The sequence below is a fragment of the Anomaloglossus baeobatrachus genome, chromosome 5 (assembly GCF_048569485.1).
Source record: "Anomaloglossus baeobatrachus isolate aAnoBae1 chromosome 5, aAnoBae1.hap1, whole genome shotgun sequence".
NCBI classification, from domain to species: domain Eukaryota; kingdom Metazoa; phylum Chordata; class Amphibia; order Anura; family Aromobatidae; genus Anomaloglossus; species Anomaloglossus baeobatrachus.
In genome coordinates, this window is record NC_134357.1 from 142,418,113 (window position 1) to 142,435,714 (window position 17,602).

A 17,602-nucleotide genomic window follows, 5' to 3' on the forward strand; every position below is an offset into this window, starting at 1 on the left:
AGCCCCCAACTGCCTGCTTTACCATGGCTGGATATAAAAAATGGGGGGGGACCCTATATCCCCCCCCCACACTTTTATATCTAGTCTCGGTAAAGCTCACAGGTGGGGGCTGCAGCTGTTGTTTTACCTACACTAGCTATCAAAATAGGGCGGGAGCCTGCGTAATTATTTTTTTAAATGATTTACTTATTTATTTTTACACTACTGTACAGAAAACTGACTGCAACCAGTCACAGACGCGGACACATGGTGGGGGGGTGTATTGTAGTCTGCAGCCAATCACAGACATTGGCACAAAAGGTGGGTGGGGGAAGCAGTGAATATTGATGAACCTTAATAAGCGGGCCCAGAAGAGAGTCTGACTGCAGCGTGTTTCTCTGGAAACACTGGTATGTATAATTATCCAGCTTTTACTACCATTTAACTTCCGACACAGTCCCCTAGCGCTTATTACGGCCATTTAACAGCACCAAACCTCTCGTCCCCATTGACTTGTATGGGGTTTGTTGTTCGGGGTTAAGTTCGGCTTCAAGTTCGCTTGCCGAACCTCATTCTTCATTTAGTTTGTGTTGATTTGGCGAACCCAAATATCCACTTGTCCGCTCATCACTAGTTACCAGGTTGTTGCTGTCCCATCTGTGAGCAGCATAATGTTGAGGCAGACAACATGATCACTGCGATGTGTCACTCCTGCAGACCTAGCAGTTCTCTGAATGCTGAACCCTGTATAACCACTTCTGATTGGCATAAGCAGAAAGCAGTGATTTTATCAAAACTACAGCAAGCAGCCCAGTAAGTGGCTCATTGCTGGGATCAGAATTTCTGCCTCTACATTATGCTAATCTCAGATTAGGTGGCAAAAACCTGGTGACAGATGCCTTCTAAGCGAGTTATCAGTACTAGGAATCGCCACTTTTCCATTCTGGTAAATTACTACTGGGGGGGGGGGGTTGCCTGCTGTTTGTCATCTCCCTTTTAACTAAGACCAGATTCTTGTGTATTTTGGTGCCAACAGTCAGACGGCGAATGACCAGCTGCCCTGCTCTCCTGTCCCATTCAACCGGAATAATCTGCTGCCACCAATTGGCACTTCAGATACTGAGTATCACAATTTGCCTGGATCACAGAGACAAACGGTAAATACAGGAGGTGTTGTCTTCTCTATATGATGAGTATGAGAGAACTACTGGATTATTGCCTTGTAAAGCTGGGTTTACACACTGCAACATCTCAAACGACATCGCTGTAACGTCACCGGTTTTGTGACGCAATAGCGATGTTGTTTGCGATGTTGCAGTGTGTGAAACCTATCAGCGACCCGGCCCCTGATGTGAAGTTGTAATCGTTACAAATCGTTCAGGACCATTCCTAGGTCCTTTTGTTTCCCGCTGTGCAGCATGAAGTTTCAGTGTGTGAAGACTTTGCAGCGACTTTGTTAGCAACTTCCCTTTCAAAAGGCTGCTTATCAACGTCCCCAACAACCAGCTAAGTCGCTCTGCAGGTCCGGATCGCTGTTGAGTTGTTGGCCAGGTTTGCCTGTTTGACAGCTCACCAGCGACTTAGCAGAGACTTAGGGAGGTCGCTATTGCGTCACCAAACCGGTGACGTTACAGCGATGTCCTTTGCGATGTTGCAGCGTGTAAACCCAGGTTAATGGTAGGGGAGAGGGTGTCTTTCAGATAACACTCAGGAACTAATATTTTTGGGATCAGAATTCATTTAAGGGTACTTTACACGCTGCGATATCGGTACCGATATCGCTAGCGAGCTTACCCGCCCCCGTCGGTTGTGCGTCACGGGCAAATCGCTGCCCATGGCGCACAACATTGCTAACACCCGTCACACGGACTTACCTTCCCTGCGACGTCGCTCTGGCCGGCGAACCGCCTCCTTTCTAAGGGGGAGGTTCGTGCGGCGTCACAGTGACGCCACACGGCAGCCGTCCAATAGCAGAGGAGGGGCGGAGATGAGCGGGACGTAACATTCCGCCCACCTTCTTCCTTCATCATTACCGGTGGACAGAGGAGATGATCGTCGCTCCTGCGGTGTCACATATAGCGATGTGTGCTGCCGCTGGAACGAGGAACAACCTCGCTATGTACGAGACAACAATTTTTGGTAAATGAACGACCTCTCATATACCAACGATTATTGTCTCTTTTGCGATCGTTTAAGGTCGCTCCTGCCTGTCACACACTACGATGTCGCTAACGGCGCCGGATGTGCGGCACAAACACCGTGACCCCGACGATATATCATTAGCGATGTCGCAGCATGTAAATGGCCCTTTAGAGTGAGATACAGGTCATCATTCTTAACAGATGTAGCTGACGCCAACACAATTGCCATGCCTATGCAAGCCTGCGTAGTGTGGTTTCTGCTTTGCACAGAAATCAATGGCATGCCAGCTAATTTTAGCCCACTCATTAAAAAATTGCTACATCTGTATATAATTCTCCATTACAGAAGAACTTTTGTATTCTCAATGGAAATAAGGAATTAAGCTGCTGCCACATATTACAAATGATCAGGCATGTTGAAATTCAATATGCCTGATCCTTCCTTTTGCCTACCGCCTTGGTCCGTTGGTCCGACAAGAGCATTGAGCCGGGGGAGATATATGGAAACTTTCAGGTTACTCACGGACTTTGTATTGAAACCAGAGATTAAACCATAGTAGGTCGGAGCCTGCCTCGCTAGCACAGTGTGCAGCCCGGGAAGCTGTCCTGGGAACAGCAGAGGTTTCCTTTGAATCTCACTTTGCCATCAAGGTAAATGTGAAAGTAGGGAGATTTTTGTGCTAAAGGACATGAATGGGGAGACCACTTTGCAAGCAACGATGCATAGAAACTCACCCTGTTAGCATTTTATGCCGGCTGATGGATCCGGGCAGAGAACCCCGATTTCATTGCGCATGTATTTCCACAATTGGGAATTGTTGTCTGGGCTAAAAAAGGCGTGATTGATCTTATGGATTTGGGCTCTGAATCCTATTAGGGAGGCCTAAGGGCCATAATGGGTTACATTGCGTTGAGTCTAAAGGAAAGTGTAAAAAAACTCTGCATTACAGGGAGCCATACACTCGTGTATTCCCTGCAGGTTCATATAATGATCTAAAGGTATGTGCCCACGTAGCGCTTTATGTGCACAAAAAAGCATGTTTTGGCAGGCAAAAAGCTGCTGAAAAAGTGCTTATTTTTAATGCATTTTTGCATGGTTTTTTACATGCTTTATTTCATGGTTTTTGTGTTCTTTTTTTTTGTTATAGCAATCGTAAGGGTTCAGGTACTGTATCCCCACGATTGCCGCCGGGTCTCCGGCTGATGTTACAGCCAGGACACAGCTCTCATTGCCCGGAATGGTGCTCGCTCCACTCCCAGCAGTTTAACCCCCTGAATGCTGCGATCAATGTGATCGCAGCATTCTGGAGACAGGGACCTCTCCCTGGCAATCGGGTCCCTGTGATGCGATGACAGGGACCCTATCACTGCTATGGTAACCCTGGGTCATCACTATGACGACCTCGGGTTACTGAGGTACGGATTGCCTCACACACGAGGGCACCTATGTCACTGGAGTTCCTTGCAGCAAAGTCGCCCGGTAAAGACAGCGAGGATTAGGTGGATCACTGGGGTTTCCTGCATCTAGTCCTCATGGTCTTTACCACGAGACCTTGCTGGAGGGAACTCCGGGGACATAGGTGCCCTCGAGGCAAGGAGACGTTAGCCGAGTTCATGCCAGCGCATCTACAGGAAACCCCGGTGATTCCCCGGAACTGGATTCACCTTGTGGTGTCACTGGAGTTCCCTGCAGTAGATCCCACGGTAAAGATCGCAAGATGAGGCTGCCAGGAACTCCGGTGACATAAAAAAAAGCACATAAGCACGCACAAAAAAGCAGCGTGGGCATTACATATTAACGTTTTCCTGCATTTTTCACTGACTCCATTGAAGTCAATTGGGGAAAAAATGCAGAAAGAATTGAAATGTTGCTTCTTCTTTCAGCAATATAAAAAGCAAGGAAAAAAGAAGCAGCATGTGCACAGCAAGTCACGAGTCTCATAGACTTTGCTGGGATGATGTTTCCTTTCTTTTATTGATTAAATAAAAACAAGGGAAAAAGCATGAAAAAATGCTAACAATACGCCCTGTGGCGTAGTCCTGAAATAGCCAACATAATTGGTACATGGTCCAGTGACCAGGAGTTTGGTGGCATGCTTATCAGATCCAGATCCTGGTTTTGGTAAAAGGAAAACATGCAAAAAACTGCACTAAGACTGCACAGTGTGAACTTGGCAAAGGATGTTTTGCCTTTTTTTTCTGGTGATGCCAAACCTGTCATATCAGATAAGAGATGTAAACACCAGATTGATGTTACATTACAACATATACAGTAAGGGTACCTTCACACTTAGCGATGCAGCAGCGATCCGACCAGCGATCTGACCTGGTCAGGATCGCTGCTGCATCGCTACATGGTCGCTGGTGAGCTGTCAAACAGGCAGATCTCACCAGCGACCAGTGAACAGCCCCCAGCCAGCAGCGACGTGCAAGCGACGCTGCGCTTGCACGGAGCCGCCGTCTGGAAGCTGCGGAGACTGGTAACTAAGGTAAACATCGGGTATGGTTACCCGATGTGTACATTAGTTACCAGCGCACACCGCTTAGCTGTGTGTGCAGGGAGCAGGGAGCCGCGCACACTGAGCGCTGGCTCCTTGCTCTCCTAGCTACAGTACACATCGGGTTAATTAACCCGATGTGTAATGCAGCTACATGTGCAGAGAGCAGGGAGCCGCGCACACTGCTTAGCGCTGGCTCCTTGCTCTCCTAGCTGCTGTACACATCGGGTTAATTAACCCGATGTGTACAGCAGCTACATGTGCAGAGAGCCGGAGCCGGCAGCACAGGCAGCGTGAGAGCTGCAGAGGCTGGTAACTAAGGTAAATATCGGGTAACCACCTTGGTTACCCGATGTTTATCTTGGTTACAAGCTTACCTCAGCTGTCAGACGCCGGCTCCTGCTCCCTGCTCGCTTCATTTGTCGCTCTCTCGCTGTCACACACAGCGATCTGTGTGTCACAGTGGGAGAGCGCCTTTGAAGAAAACGAACCAGGGCTGTGTGTAACGAGCAGCGATCTCGCAGCAGGGGCCAGATCGCTGCTCATTGTCACACACAGCGAGATCGCTAATGAGGTCACTGCTGCGTCACAAAAAGCGTGACTCAGCAGCGATCTCGGCAGTGAGCTCGCTGTGTGTGAAGCACCCCTAACACTCATCACAGCCGTCAGCTATTATCCTCTAGAACAGGGGTCCCCAAACTACGGCCCGCGGGCCGCATCCGGCCCCGGAGGCCATTTACCCGGCCCGCCTCACAATTTCCTTGTGTTATTTCAATTGTAAGCGCACAGGCGCTTACAATTGAACTAACCCGCCGAGCGCTACACGAGAAGTCTCGTTCCTGTGTACACACTCGGCGCTCGTCATCCGGACCTAGAATGATTACGTCATGACGCACGATGTGCTCATCTAGGCCTTACAGCCGAAAACAGAGGAGCCGGGACCACAGCGCGGGAGCGGCTGCAGTGGTAGGTAAAGCATATTTTCACTTTTTTTTACTGGGCATGGAGGAGGATCAGAGAGCTGGATCTATATGGGTTATTTATGGGACCTATATGGGGGAGAGCTGGACATATATGGGGGAAGAGACCTGGCCCTATATGGGGGAGACTGCATGGGACCTATATGGGGGAGACTGCATGGGACCTATATGGGGGAGACTGCATGGGACCAATATGGGGGAGACTGCATGGGACCTATATGGGGGAGACTGCATGGGACCTATATGGGGGAGACTGCATGGGACCTATATGAGGGAGACTGCATGGGACCTATATGGGGGAGAGAGCATGGGACCTATATGAGGGAAAGAGCTGGACCTATATGGGGGAGAGAGCTGGACCTATATGGGGGCAGAGTGCTGGAGCTATATGGGGGAGAGAGCTGGACCTATATGGGGGAAAGAGCTGGACCTATATGGGGGCAGAGTGCTGTAGCTATTTGCAGGAAGAGAGAAGCACATTTCAGAGGTGCACTGTGCTGTATTTGGGGAGTACAGTGTATGTAAGTGTTATATTTACTTTCTTTGTCGCTCCATTGGGAGACCCAGACAATTGGGGTGTATAGGCTATGCCTCCGGAGGCCGCACAAAGTATTACACTAAAAGTGTAAAGCCCCTCCCCTTCTGCCTATACACCCCCCGTGCTCCCACGGGCTCCTCAGTTTTTTATGCTTTGTGCGAAGGAGGCAGACATGCACGCACAGCTCCACAGATTGGTCAGCAGCAGCTGCTGACTATGTCGGATGGAAGAAAAGTGGGCCCATATAGGGCCCCCAGCATGCTCCCTTCTCACCCCACTCTTGTCGGCGGTGTTGTTAAGGTTGAGGTATCCATTGCGGGTACGGAGGCTGGAGCCCACATGCTGTTTTCCTTCCCCATCCCCCTTAGGGCTCTGGGTGAAGTGGGATCCTATCGGTCTCCAGGCACTGAGACCGTGCTTCATCCACAACTCCAGAGGAGCCTGCTGGATAGGAGCCGGGTATCGTTCAGGGACATGGCCCTGCTACTTGGAGGTACTCTGTGTCCCCGTGGGGACCGCGCACAGCAACACTCCAGCATTGCTGGGTGTGCTAGTGCACCGGGGACCGCGGCGCTGACCGGGTTAAATGTGCCATTACACACTCAGCGTCGCTGAGTGTGTTTGTGTATGGGGACTACCGCGCTGACCGCCGCTGCCATGGTTAACACTGCGGCGCGGCTGGGACTTGTAGTGCGCCGGGGACCTCCGCGCCGGCCGCGCTTATACGGCGGCCGCGCTTATTACTCGAGTCCCCGGCTTTTGCGGCCTAGTCTTTTTTCCTCCCGCCCCCAGCCCTGACAGGCAGGGGAAGGGCGGGACGCTGTACAGACGAGCAGCAATGAGGGCTGGAGCATGCTTTGCATACTCCATCCCCCTCACTGTGCACCGTGGGGCACCAGTTCCCGCACTTTCTGGGTCACGCCCACGGCTCCCTCCTCTCCTCAGGACGCCGGCAGCCATTCCTGTCAGCTCCTCGGACGCTGCAGAGGGGGACAAATTCTGGGAGACCCAGGCAGGGATTCTGGTGGCCTCACAACCGCTTTAAGCGGGTGGTAAGCAGCACCTGTGGTGCTAGCCCCATTGTGCAGAAGTGTAATTATAAATTATATGTTTATGGTATATACTTTACACTGTATGGTGCACAGTTGATTCTGGCTATATACCCTATTGTGTTGCTCAGGGAAGACAATAGCATGGCGCCCACAAAAGGCAGGGGTGCCAAAACACAGGCTTACTATGCTGCCTGCGCCGCATGTACGACGCCGCTACCGGCAGGTTCCACTGACCCTCATTGTGTGCTCTGCTCGGCCCCTGCTGCACTTACTCAGCCGGAGCCTCTGCTAAGAGGGGCCCAGGGGGAGCCACCTGCTGACACTATCCAGGTGACAGGGACGGAGTTTGCAGTCTTTACGGATAAACTCTCTGAAACTATGGCTAAGATACTAGAAGCCTTGCAGTCCAGACCGGTATCTCAGCACAGGGACACTGTTGAATCATTGTTCCCTGGCCCCCCTCAGTTGGACCAACAATGTCCCCCCGGGGTATCTCATAGATCCCGGGCTGGGGGCTCTGACACGGACCCCAGCCCCAGACCGATTAAGCGAGCTCGCTTGGAAATTCCCTCGACATCATCATATTGTTCAGGGTCTCAGCGGGGGGAATCTCTGGTTGATGACGCGGAGACAGCTGATCAGGATTCTGATCCTGAGGCCGCTCTCAATCTAAATACTCCGGACGGGGACGCCATAGTGAACGATCTTATTGCGTCCATCAATCAAATGTTGGATATTTCTCCCTCAGCTCCTCCGGTGGAGGAGTCAGCTTCTCAGCAGGAGAAATTCCGTTTCAGGTTTCCCAAGCGTACACCGAGTATGTTTCTGGACCACTCTGATTTCAGAGAGGCAGTCCAGAATCACCATGATTGTCCAGATAAGCGTTTTTTCTAAGCGCCTTAAGGATACACGTTATCCCTTTCCCCCTGACGTGGTCAAAGGTTGGACTCAGTGTCCCAAGGTGGATCCTCCAATCTCCAGACTGGCGGCTAGATCCATACTTGCAGTGGAAGATGGGGCTTCACTCAAAGATGCCACTGACAGGCAGATGGAGCTCTGGTTGAAATCCATCTATGAAGCTATTGGCGCTTCTTTTGCCCCAGCATTCGCAGCCGTATGGGCGCTACAAGCTATATCAGCAGGTCAAGCGCAAATTGACGCAGCCACACGCACTTCCGCGCCGCAGGTGGCGTCCATAACCGCTCAGACGTCGGCATTTGCGTCTTACGCTATTAATGCTGTCCTGGACTCTGCGAGCCGTACGGCGGTTGCATCCGCCAATTCGGTGGTACTCCGCAGGGCCTTGTGGCTACGGGAATGGAAGGCAGATTCTGCTTCCAAAAAGCGCTTAACCAGTTTGCCAATTTCTGGCGACCGATTGTTTGGCGAGCGTTTGGATGAAATCATCAAACAATCCAAGGGAAAGGATACATCCTTACCCCAGCCCAAACCGAACATACCCCAACAGAGGAGGGGGCAGTCGAGGTTTCGGTCCTTTCGGGGCGCGGGCAGGTCCCAATTCTCCTCGTCCAAAAGGCCTCAGAAGGATCAAAGGAACTCTGATTCATGGCGGTCTAAGTCACGTCCTAAAAAGACCACCGGAGGTGCCGCTACCAAAGCGGCTTCCTCATGACTTTCGGCCTCCTCAATCCGCATCCTCGGTCGGTGTCAGGCTCTCCCGCTTTTGCGACACCTGGCTGCCACGGGTAAAAGACCGTTGGGTGAGAGACATTCTGTCTCACGGTTACAAGATAGAGTTCACCTCTCGTCCCCCGACTCGATTCTTCAGGTCATCCCCGCCTCCCGAGCGAGCCGTGGCTCTTCTGCAGGCGCTGAGCACTCTGAAGGCAGAAGGAGTGGTGGTCCCTGTTCCTCTTCAGCAACAGGGTCACGGTTTTTACTCCAACCTGTTTGTGGTCCCAAAGAAGGACGGGTCTTTCCGTCCTGTCCTGGACCTGAAACTGCTCAACAAACACGTAAAGACCAGGCGGTTCCGGATGGAATCCCTCCGCTCCGTCATCGCCTCAATGTCCCAAGGAGATTTCCTTGCATCGATCGATATCAAAGATGCTTATCTCCACGTACCGATTGCTCCAGAGCACCAGCGCTTCTTGCGCTTCGCCATAGGAGACGAACACCTGCAGTTCGTGGCACTGCCGTTCGGCCTGGCAACAGCCCCACGGGTTTTCACCAAGGTTATGGCTACTGTAGTAGCGGTCCTCCACTCTCAGGGTCACTCAGTGATCCCTTACTTGGACGATCTGCTGATCAGGGCACCCTCTCAAGAGGCATGCCAACACAGCCTCGACGCTACTCTGGAGACTCTCCAGAGTTTCGGGTGGCTCATCAATTTTCCAAAGTCAAATCTGACACCGGCCCAATCGCTGACATATCTTGGCATGGAGTTTCATACCCTCTCAGCGATAGTGAAGCTTCCGCTGATCAAGCAGCGTTCACTACAGAAAGGGGTACAATCTCTCCTTCAAGGTCAGGCACACCCCTTGAGGCGCCTCATGCACTTCCTGGGGAAGATGGTGGCAGCAATGGAGGCAGTCCCTTTCGCGCAGTTTCACCTGCGTCCTCTTCAATGGGACATCCTACGCAAATGGGACAGGAAGCCGACGTCCCTCGACAGGAACGTCTCTCTCTCTCAGGCGACCAAAGCTTCCCTTCGGTGGTGGCTTCTTCCCACTTCATTATCGAAGGGGAAATCCTTCCTGCCCCCATCCTGGGAGGTGGTCACGACGGACGCGAGTCTGTCAGGGTGGGGAGCGGTTTTTCTCCACCACAGGGCTCAGGGTACGTGGACCCAGCAAGAGTCCTCACTTCAGATCAATGTTCTGGAAATACGGGCAGTGTACCTTGCCCTGAAAGCGTTCCAGCAGTGGCTGGAAGGCAAGCAGATCCGAATTCAGTCGGACAATTTCACAGCGGTGGCATACATCAACCACCAAGGCGGCACACGCAGTCGGCAAGCCTTCCAGGAAGTCCGGCGGGTTTTGATGTGGGTGGAAGCCACGTCTTCCACCATCTCTGCAGTTCACATCCCAGGCGTGGAAAACTGGGAAGCAGATTATCTCAGTCGCCAGGGCATGGACGCAGGGGAATGGTCCCTTCACCCGGACGTGTTTCAGGAGATCTGTTGCCGCTGGGGGGTGCCGGACGTCGACCTCATGGCGTCCCGGCACAACAACAAGGTACCGACGTTCATGGCACGGTCTCAAGATCCCAGAGCTATGGCGGCAGACGCCTTAGTTCAGGATTGGTCGCAGTTTCAGCTCCCTTATGTGTTTCCTCCGCTGGCACTGTTGCCCAGAGTGTTACGCAAGATCAGGGCCGACTGCCGCCGCGTCATCCTCGTCGCTCCAGACTGGCCGAGGAGGTCGTGGTACCCGGATCTGTGGCATCTCACGGTCGGCCAACCGTGGGCACTACCAGACCGACCAGACTTGCTGTCTCAAGGGCCGTTTTTCCATCTGAATTCTGCGGCCCTCAACCTGACTGTGTGGCCATTGAGTCCTGGATCCTAGCGTCTTCAGGATTATCTCAAGAGGTCATTGCCACTATGAGACAGGCTAGGAAACCAACGTCCGCCAAGATCTACCACAGGACGTGGAAAATTTTCCTGTCATGGTGCTCTGCTCAGGGTTTTTCTCCCTGGCCTTTTGCCTTGCCCACTTTTCTGTCCTTCCTTCAATCTGGACTGGAAAAGGGTTTGTCGCTCGGCTCCCTTAAGGGACAAGTCTCAGCGCTCTCTGTGTTTTTCCAGAAGCGCCTAGCCAGACTTCCACAGGTACGCACGTTCCTGCAGGGGGTTTGTCACATCGTTCCTCCTTACAAGCGGCCGTTAGAACCCTGGGATCTGAACAGGGTGCTGATGGTTCTTCAGAAACCACCATTCGAGCCAATGAGGGATATTTCTCTCTCACGCCTTTCGCAGAAAGTGGTTTTCCTAGTAGCAGTCACTTCTCTTCGGAGAGTGTCTGAGCTAGCAGCGTTGTCGTGCAAGGCCCCTTTCCTGGTGTTTCACCAGGACAAGGTGGTTCTGCGTCCGGTTCCGGAATTTCTCCCCAAGGTGGTATCCCCCTTTCATCTCAATCAGGATATCTCCTTACCCTCTTTTTGTCCTCATCCAGTTCACCAATGTGAAAAGGATTTGCACTTGTTAGATCTGGTGAGAGCACTCAGACTCTACATTTCTCGTACGGCGCCCCTGCGCCGCTCGGATGCACTCTTTGTCCTTGTTGCTGGCCAGCGTAAAGGGTCACAGGCTTCCAAATCAACCCTGGCTCGGTGGATCAAGGAGCCAATTCTCGAAGCTTACCGTTCTGCTGGGCTTCCGGTTCCCTCAGGGCTGAAGGCCCATTCTACCAGAGCCGTGGGCGCGTCCTGGGCTTTGAGGCACCAGGCTACGGCTCAGCAGGTGTGTCAGGCGGCTACCTGGTCGAGCCTGCACACTTTCACGAAACACTATCAGGTGCATACCTATGCTTCGGCGGATGCCAGCCTAGGTAGACGAGTCCTTCAGGCGGCGGTTGCCCACCTGTAGGAAGGGGCCGTTTTACGGCTCTATTACGAGGTATTATTTTACCCACCCAGGGACTGCTTTTGGACGTCCCAATTGTCTGGGTCTCCCAATGGAGCGACAAAGAAGAAGGGAATTTTGTTTACTTACCGTAAATTCCTTTTCTTCTAGCTCCAATTGGGAGACCCAGCACCCGCCCCTGTTTTTTTTGTGTACACATGTTGTTCATGTTGAATGGTTTCAGTTCTCCGATATTCCTTCGGATTGAATTTACTTTAAACCAGTTTATAATTTTTTTCCTCCTTCTTGCTTTTGCACCAAAACTGAGGAGCCCGTGGGAGCACGGGGGGTGTATAGGCAGAAGGGGAGGGGCTTTACACTTTTAGTGTAATACTTTGTGCGGCCTCCGGAGGCATAGCCTATACACCCCAATTGTCTGGGTCTCCCAATTGGAGCTAGAAGAAAAGGAATTTACGGTAAGTAAACAAAATTCCCTTCATTTCTTTATTTTGAATGTTGTATTTGTTCCCTTTTTGTTTTACTTTAAAATGAGATACGTGTAGTGTGCAAAGGGATTTTCATAGTTTTTCTTATAGTCTGGCCCTCCAACGGTCTGAGGGACAGTGAACTGGCACCCTGTGTAAAAAGATTGGGGACCCCTGCTCTAGAATGCCTCGCTTTACTATGGATATTGACGTAGGACTGGTAAAGATCGATTTATAGGACCATGGTCAGTAACACACTATGTGGCTGCTGGATGGAAGCCCGGAGAACTGCCTCTTACTTAACAGCATCCCCCCTCCTTTTTGATGAGACAACCTAGCCCTCATGGTTATTGATAAGAAGGATGTGTTACTTCATGCTAAAAGAAGAGCTGCAGATGCCGGGAGGTAGCAGAAGGTCCTCAGGGCTCATCCTACAGTCACAGATTAATGAAACGCCTACTGTAAATCGATTCACTCTAACTCTAGATTGAGAGTCCTTGTGTGTGTCTGCTCATTGTATATTATGGCAATCTTCCAAGTTCCATTCTGTTCAGCCCCTGAAATGTTTTACTTCTGCAGATGGTTTGAGTGATTGTGTGACACAGTGGCAAAGTATAGCAGCAGGTCCTCTTAGGTATGCTGCACTTGCATGTGAGTACAATCCTGTGTGATACTGTCTTGTGCAGCATTTTTCTTTTTCATTTATAAAGATATCAACCCTTTTACCACCATTTTATTATTATTTAAGTGCATCTAAAACAAAAGAATTGTACAAATAGGCTTGGTTAAGAAAAACAAAGAAAATACTACCATTTTGTGTACAGCTCTTTTGCAGACCTATGTGTCTCCGTGGCTACAGACTACAATCAAACCCATTGTGTGGTCGGAGTCTGCAGTCATGTGTTAGTCCCATCCTTTTCCCAATCTTTTTGCAAATCCATATACAGTATAGTATGGGGACAAAGAAATGAATACAGCAGAGTAGGAGGCAACATACAGTTTGTTTGTAGTCCATATCCTTTGGGACACATAGGTCGGCATATTCGCTGAGTACACAAAGGAGAATTTGTAAATGACAATTTGGAAAGCTGCTTTATCTTTTATATCTTAGATGCATTGCAGCAATAAAAATGGTTGAAAAAGTGAAGATAGTCTTTAAACTCACTCCATCTGTGTATTTATGACTTGACAATACGTTAATCCATTTTGTATTGTTCGTTCCAGTCTCTGAATCAAAAGTTATATCAATCATTACTGTATAAATATTGTGATCACTTGAAGAAACTAAAGGCAAATACTTTAATGTCACATCATTAGGAAATCCTCATTATCTTATATATAGCCAAACAACACAGCAACACATACTGGCTGGGCTGACCGCTATTTCTGCCGAGTCCATACACATGCAATCTCAAACAAGCAGCATATTTATTTCTACCTGTGGTTTTTGAAACTAGCGGAACAAAGCTATTAAAATTTTATATATTTAACCCAAAAAGTAGGCAGTGTGTATAAAAATATACAAAAGACATTGCAAAAGGGGACAAGAAAATACAATATATACAGTCTCCTAAAATAATAGACATAAAAGAAAAGTACTAGACCTGATGTCACAAAAAGGTGGAGGGAAGTGCTCTGATTGAAATACGGAACAATCCTACAGTAAACTGTACAGTCTCGTCCAGTATTGAACACGGATAAGAACTCAGAATCTGTATTTATTAAACAAGTCACTCCCACATACCTCCCCTTGGTGACATCAAATGGGGGCTTGTCGATGGAATGCGGCTCGGGTCCCAAACTTGATGGGATCCCCAATTTCCAGGATATCTGCCGCTATGGAGGTTGCAGGTATATGAAATTAATGAGGTTGTCCACTACTTTTACTTTGATGGCCTATCCTTAGGATCAGTTATCATTGTGTGATCAACTGGAGTCTGACACCTGGCATCCCACCGATCAGCTGTTCCCAGTGTCTGTGGCGGCAGCAGGCAGCCGGAAATGCTGAGGTCTGGAGCTGCCCCCATCTTCTGATAGCAGTCATATAGTGTACATCTAGTAATTTGAATGGGAGGAGGATGTGCAGTACCTGGCCTCGGCTGCTATTAGTTGATGGGGTAGCGCCTGAACTGAGTATTTCTGACTGCCGCCACCATCACCGACAGCAGCTGATTGGCGGGGGTGCTGGGTGTAAGACCTAGCAGATCAGACATTCAAGACCTATCCTAAGTATAGGCCATCAGTGTAAAAGTGGATAACGTCTTCAATGCCATGTTTCCTATCAGCAAAAATCACACAGTTAAAGAAGAATATGAATGTCATGCCCCTTGGAATCACAATTCCAAAAATGTGTCGTCCCCCCTAACTGTAGGACTTACACCTTTTCATAACTAAACTTAGGTTCCAAAAAGTCCTCTTGTAGGTCTTTTGAAGACAAGTAGCGGTATTTCCAAAGACAATACATTTATCGCTTCTGAACCTCTGGTATATACGGAGCCCAGAATTTCTCTGCTTTCCAGCAGATGTACCAGTTCAATTACCTGTGCACACTAGGGGGTCATAACTGCACAGGAGTCATATGTAGAGTGCAAGCTTTTGTTTCATTTCTAAATTATTATGAAACCATGTTTCTGATAGATTGGTCCTATTTTACAATTACAATATGGCATCAGCTATTAGTAAGATGAAGTGCCCAATGCTTTATTGATATTATTACATGCTGAGGTCATATTGTTTTTCATTTTGGAGTTCTTCATTCGCAGTTTGCATTTGTGTGGATGCATGTATATGATGTCTTGTCACTGCTGTGTTGTATGCTTATAAGTGATAATTATAGCATATTTTAAGGGACAGTAACATGCTATTTATTTCCGTAGCCAGATGATGTTATCAGGCAATCCTTTATAATTTCTGAACACTCAAATCCACTTCGATCCAGAAGAGGTTCTGAAGGAATAGGTGAGGTCAAATTTCTGGTTTCTCTTTGAATAATATTCATAGCATTATTATTAGTATTAAGTCCACATTTCCTACTTTTTAAGATTAGTTAGAAGAAGTGGGACTTAAATTAGTTTACCCCCATCTCTGTAACTTCCAATTACTAGAATGTAAAAAACTAAAAAAAACTCGCCAGAAAAAAAAGCCACCCGCCAACACAGGACAAAATGGCAGATGCACTCGCAGGATGCAGCCGGCCCCCTATGATAAAGGTGGGGGAAAAACAGGTACAGAATACCGATGAGACAGCCACTCACACCTACCAACTCATGGAGGGGGTGGTTGCTGGTATTAAACATGCACACTAATGTGTTACCCCCCACCTTTATCATAGGGGGCTGGCTGCATCCTGTGAGTGCATCTGCCATTTTGTCCTGTTTTGGCTGGTGGCTTTTTTTTTCTGGTGAGTTTTTTTGATTTTTTTATTTCTGAATTTATGTCCTTTTCGGTGAGTTAATTACTAAAACGTAGTGGCCACTGTCAGAATCCAAATCGAAGCATCCATCCACAATAAGGATCCATTGTAAGGAAACCTATATCATACAGGATACATTTCTTTCTTTGTCGCTCCATTGGGAGACCCAGACAATTGGGTGTATAGGCTATGCCTCCGGAGGCCGCACAAAGTATTACACTTAAAAGTGTTAAGCCCCTCCCCTTCTGCCTATACACCCCCCGTGCTCCCACGGGCTCCTCAGTTTTTTGCTTTGTGCGAAGGAGGTCAGACACGCACGCACAGCTCCAGAGAGTGGTCAGCAGCAGCTGCTGACCATGTCGGATGGAAGAAAAGTGGGCCCATATAGAGCCCCCAGCATGCTCCCTTCTCACCCCACTCTTGTCGGCGGTGTTGTAAGGTTGAGGTATCCATTGCGGGTACGGAGGCTGGAGCCCACATGCTGTTTTTCCTTCCCCATCCCCCTCAGGGCTCTGGTGGAAGTGGGATCCTATCGGTCTCCAGGCACTGAGACCGTGCTTCATCCACAACTCCTGTGGAGCCTGCTGGATAGGAGCCGGGTATCGTTCAGGGACATGGCCCTGCTACTTGGAGGTACTCTGTATCCCGGTGGGGACCGCGCACAGCAACACTCCAGCTTTGCTGGGTGTGCTAGTGCACCGGGGACCGCGGCGCTGACCGGGTTAATATGTGCCATTACACACTCAGCGTTGCTGAGTGTGTTTATGTATAGGGACTGCCGCACTGACCGCCGCTGCCATGGAAACACTGCGGCGCGGCTGGGACTTGTAGTGCGCCGGGGACTTCCACGCCGGCCGCGCTTTTACGGCGGCCGCGTTTATTACTAGAGTCCCCGGCTTTTTGCGGCCTAGTTTCCTTTCCTCCCACCCCCAGCCCTGACAGGCAGGGGAAGGGCGGGACGCTGCACAGAACGAGCAGCACTGAGGGCTGGAGCATGCTTTGCATACTCCACCCCTCTCACTGTGCACAGTGCGGGCACCAGTTCCCGCTCTTTCTGGGTCACGCCCACGGCTCCCTCCTCTCCTCAGGACGCCGGCAGCCATTCCTGTCAGCTCCTCGGACGCTGCAGAGCGGGACAAAGTCTGGGAGACCCAGGCAGGGACTCTGGTGGCCTCACAACCGCTTTAAGCGGGTGGTAAGCAGCACCTGTGGTGCTAGCCCCATTGTGCAGTAGTGTAACATTATATGTTTATTTTACACTGTATGGTGCACAGTTGATTTCTGGCTATATACCCTATTGTGTTGCTCAGGGAAGATAATAGCATGGCGCCCACGAAAGGCAGGGGTGCCAAAACACAGGCTTATTATGATGCCTGCGCCGCATGTACGACCCCGCTACCGGCAGGTTCCACTGACCCTCATTGTGTGCACTGTTCGGCCCCTGTGGCACTTACTCAGCCAGAGCCTCTGCTAGGGGGGGCCCAGGGGGAGCCACCTGCTAACACTGTTCAGGTGACGGGGACGGAGTTTGCAAAACTCTCTGAGACTATGGCTAAGATGCTAGAAGCCTTGCAGTCCAGGCCGGTATCTCAGCACAGGGACTCTGTTGAATCTTTGTTCCCTGGCCCACCTCAGCTGGACCAACAATGTCCTCCCGGGGTATCTCATGGATCCCAGGCTGAGGGTTCTGACACAGACCCCAGCCCCAGACCGACTAAGCGAGCTCACTTAGATTTTCCCTCGACATCATCATGTTGTGCAGGGTCTCAGCGGGGGGAATCTCTGGTTGATGATGCGGAGACAGCTGATCAGGATTCTGATCCTGAGGCCGCTCTCAATCTTGATACTCCGGACGGGGACGCCATAGTGAACGACCTTATTGCGTCCATCAATCGTATGTTGGATATTTCTCCCTCAGCTCCTCCGGTGGAGGAGTCAGCTTCTCAGCAGGAGAAATTCCGTTTCAGGTTTCCCAAGCGTACACCGAGTATG

The 17,602-nt window shown here is 50.1% G+C and overlaps 1 protein-coding gene across 4 annotated transcripts in view; it reads left to right on the forward strand.

The window, feature by feature from the left end:
* FAM149B1 (family with sequence similarity 149 member B1) overlaps positions 1-17,602 on the forward strand; it is a 102,594-nt gene that overhangs the window by 61,604 nt on the left and 23,388 nt on the right. For 2 of the 4 annotated variants that reach the window (XM_075348949.1, XM_075348948.1), the window contains exons 12-13: positions 1,016-1,136; positions 15,075-15,156. In XM_075348949.1, the coding sequence (XP_075205064.1) occupies positions 1,016-1,136; positions 15,075-15,156 (203 nt within the window). Of the gene's footprint in view, positions 1-1,015; positions 1,137-12,777; positions 12,850-15,074; positions 15,157-17,602 lie in introns of those variants that run through there. The other 2 variants (XR_012754230.1, XM_075348950.1) reach the window with 2 other exon arrangements.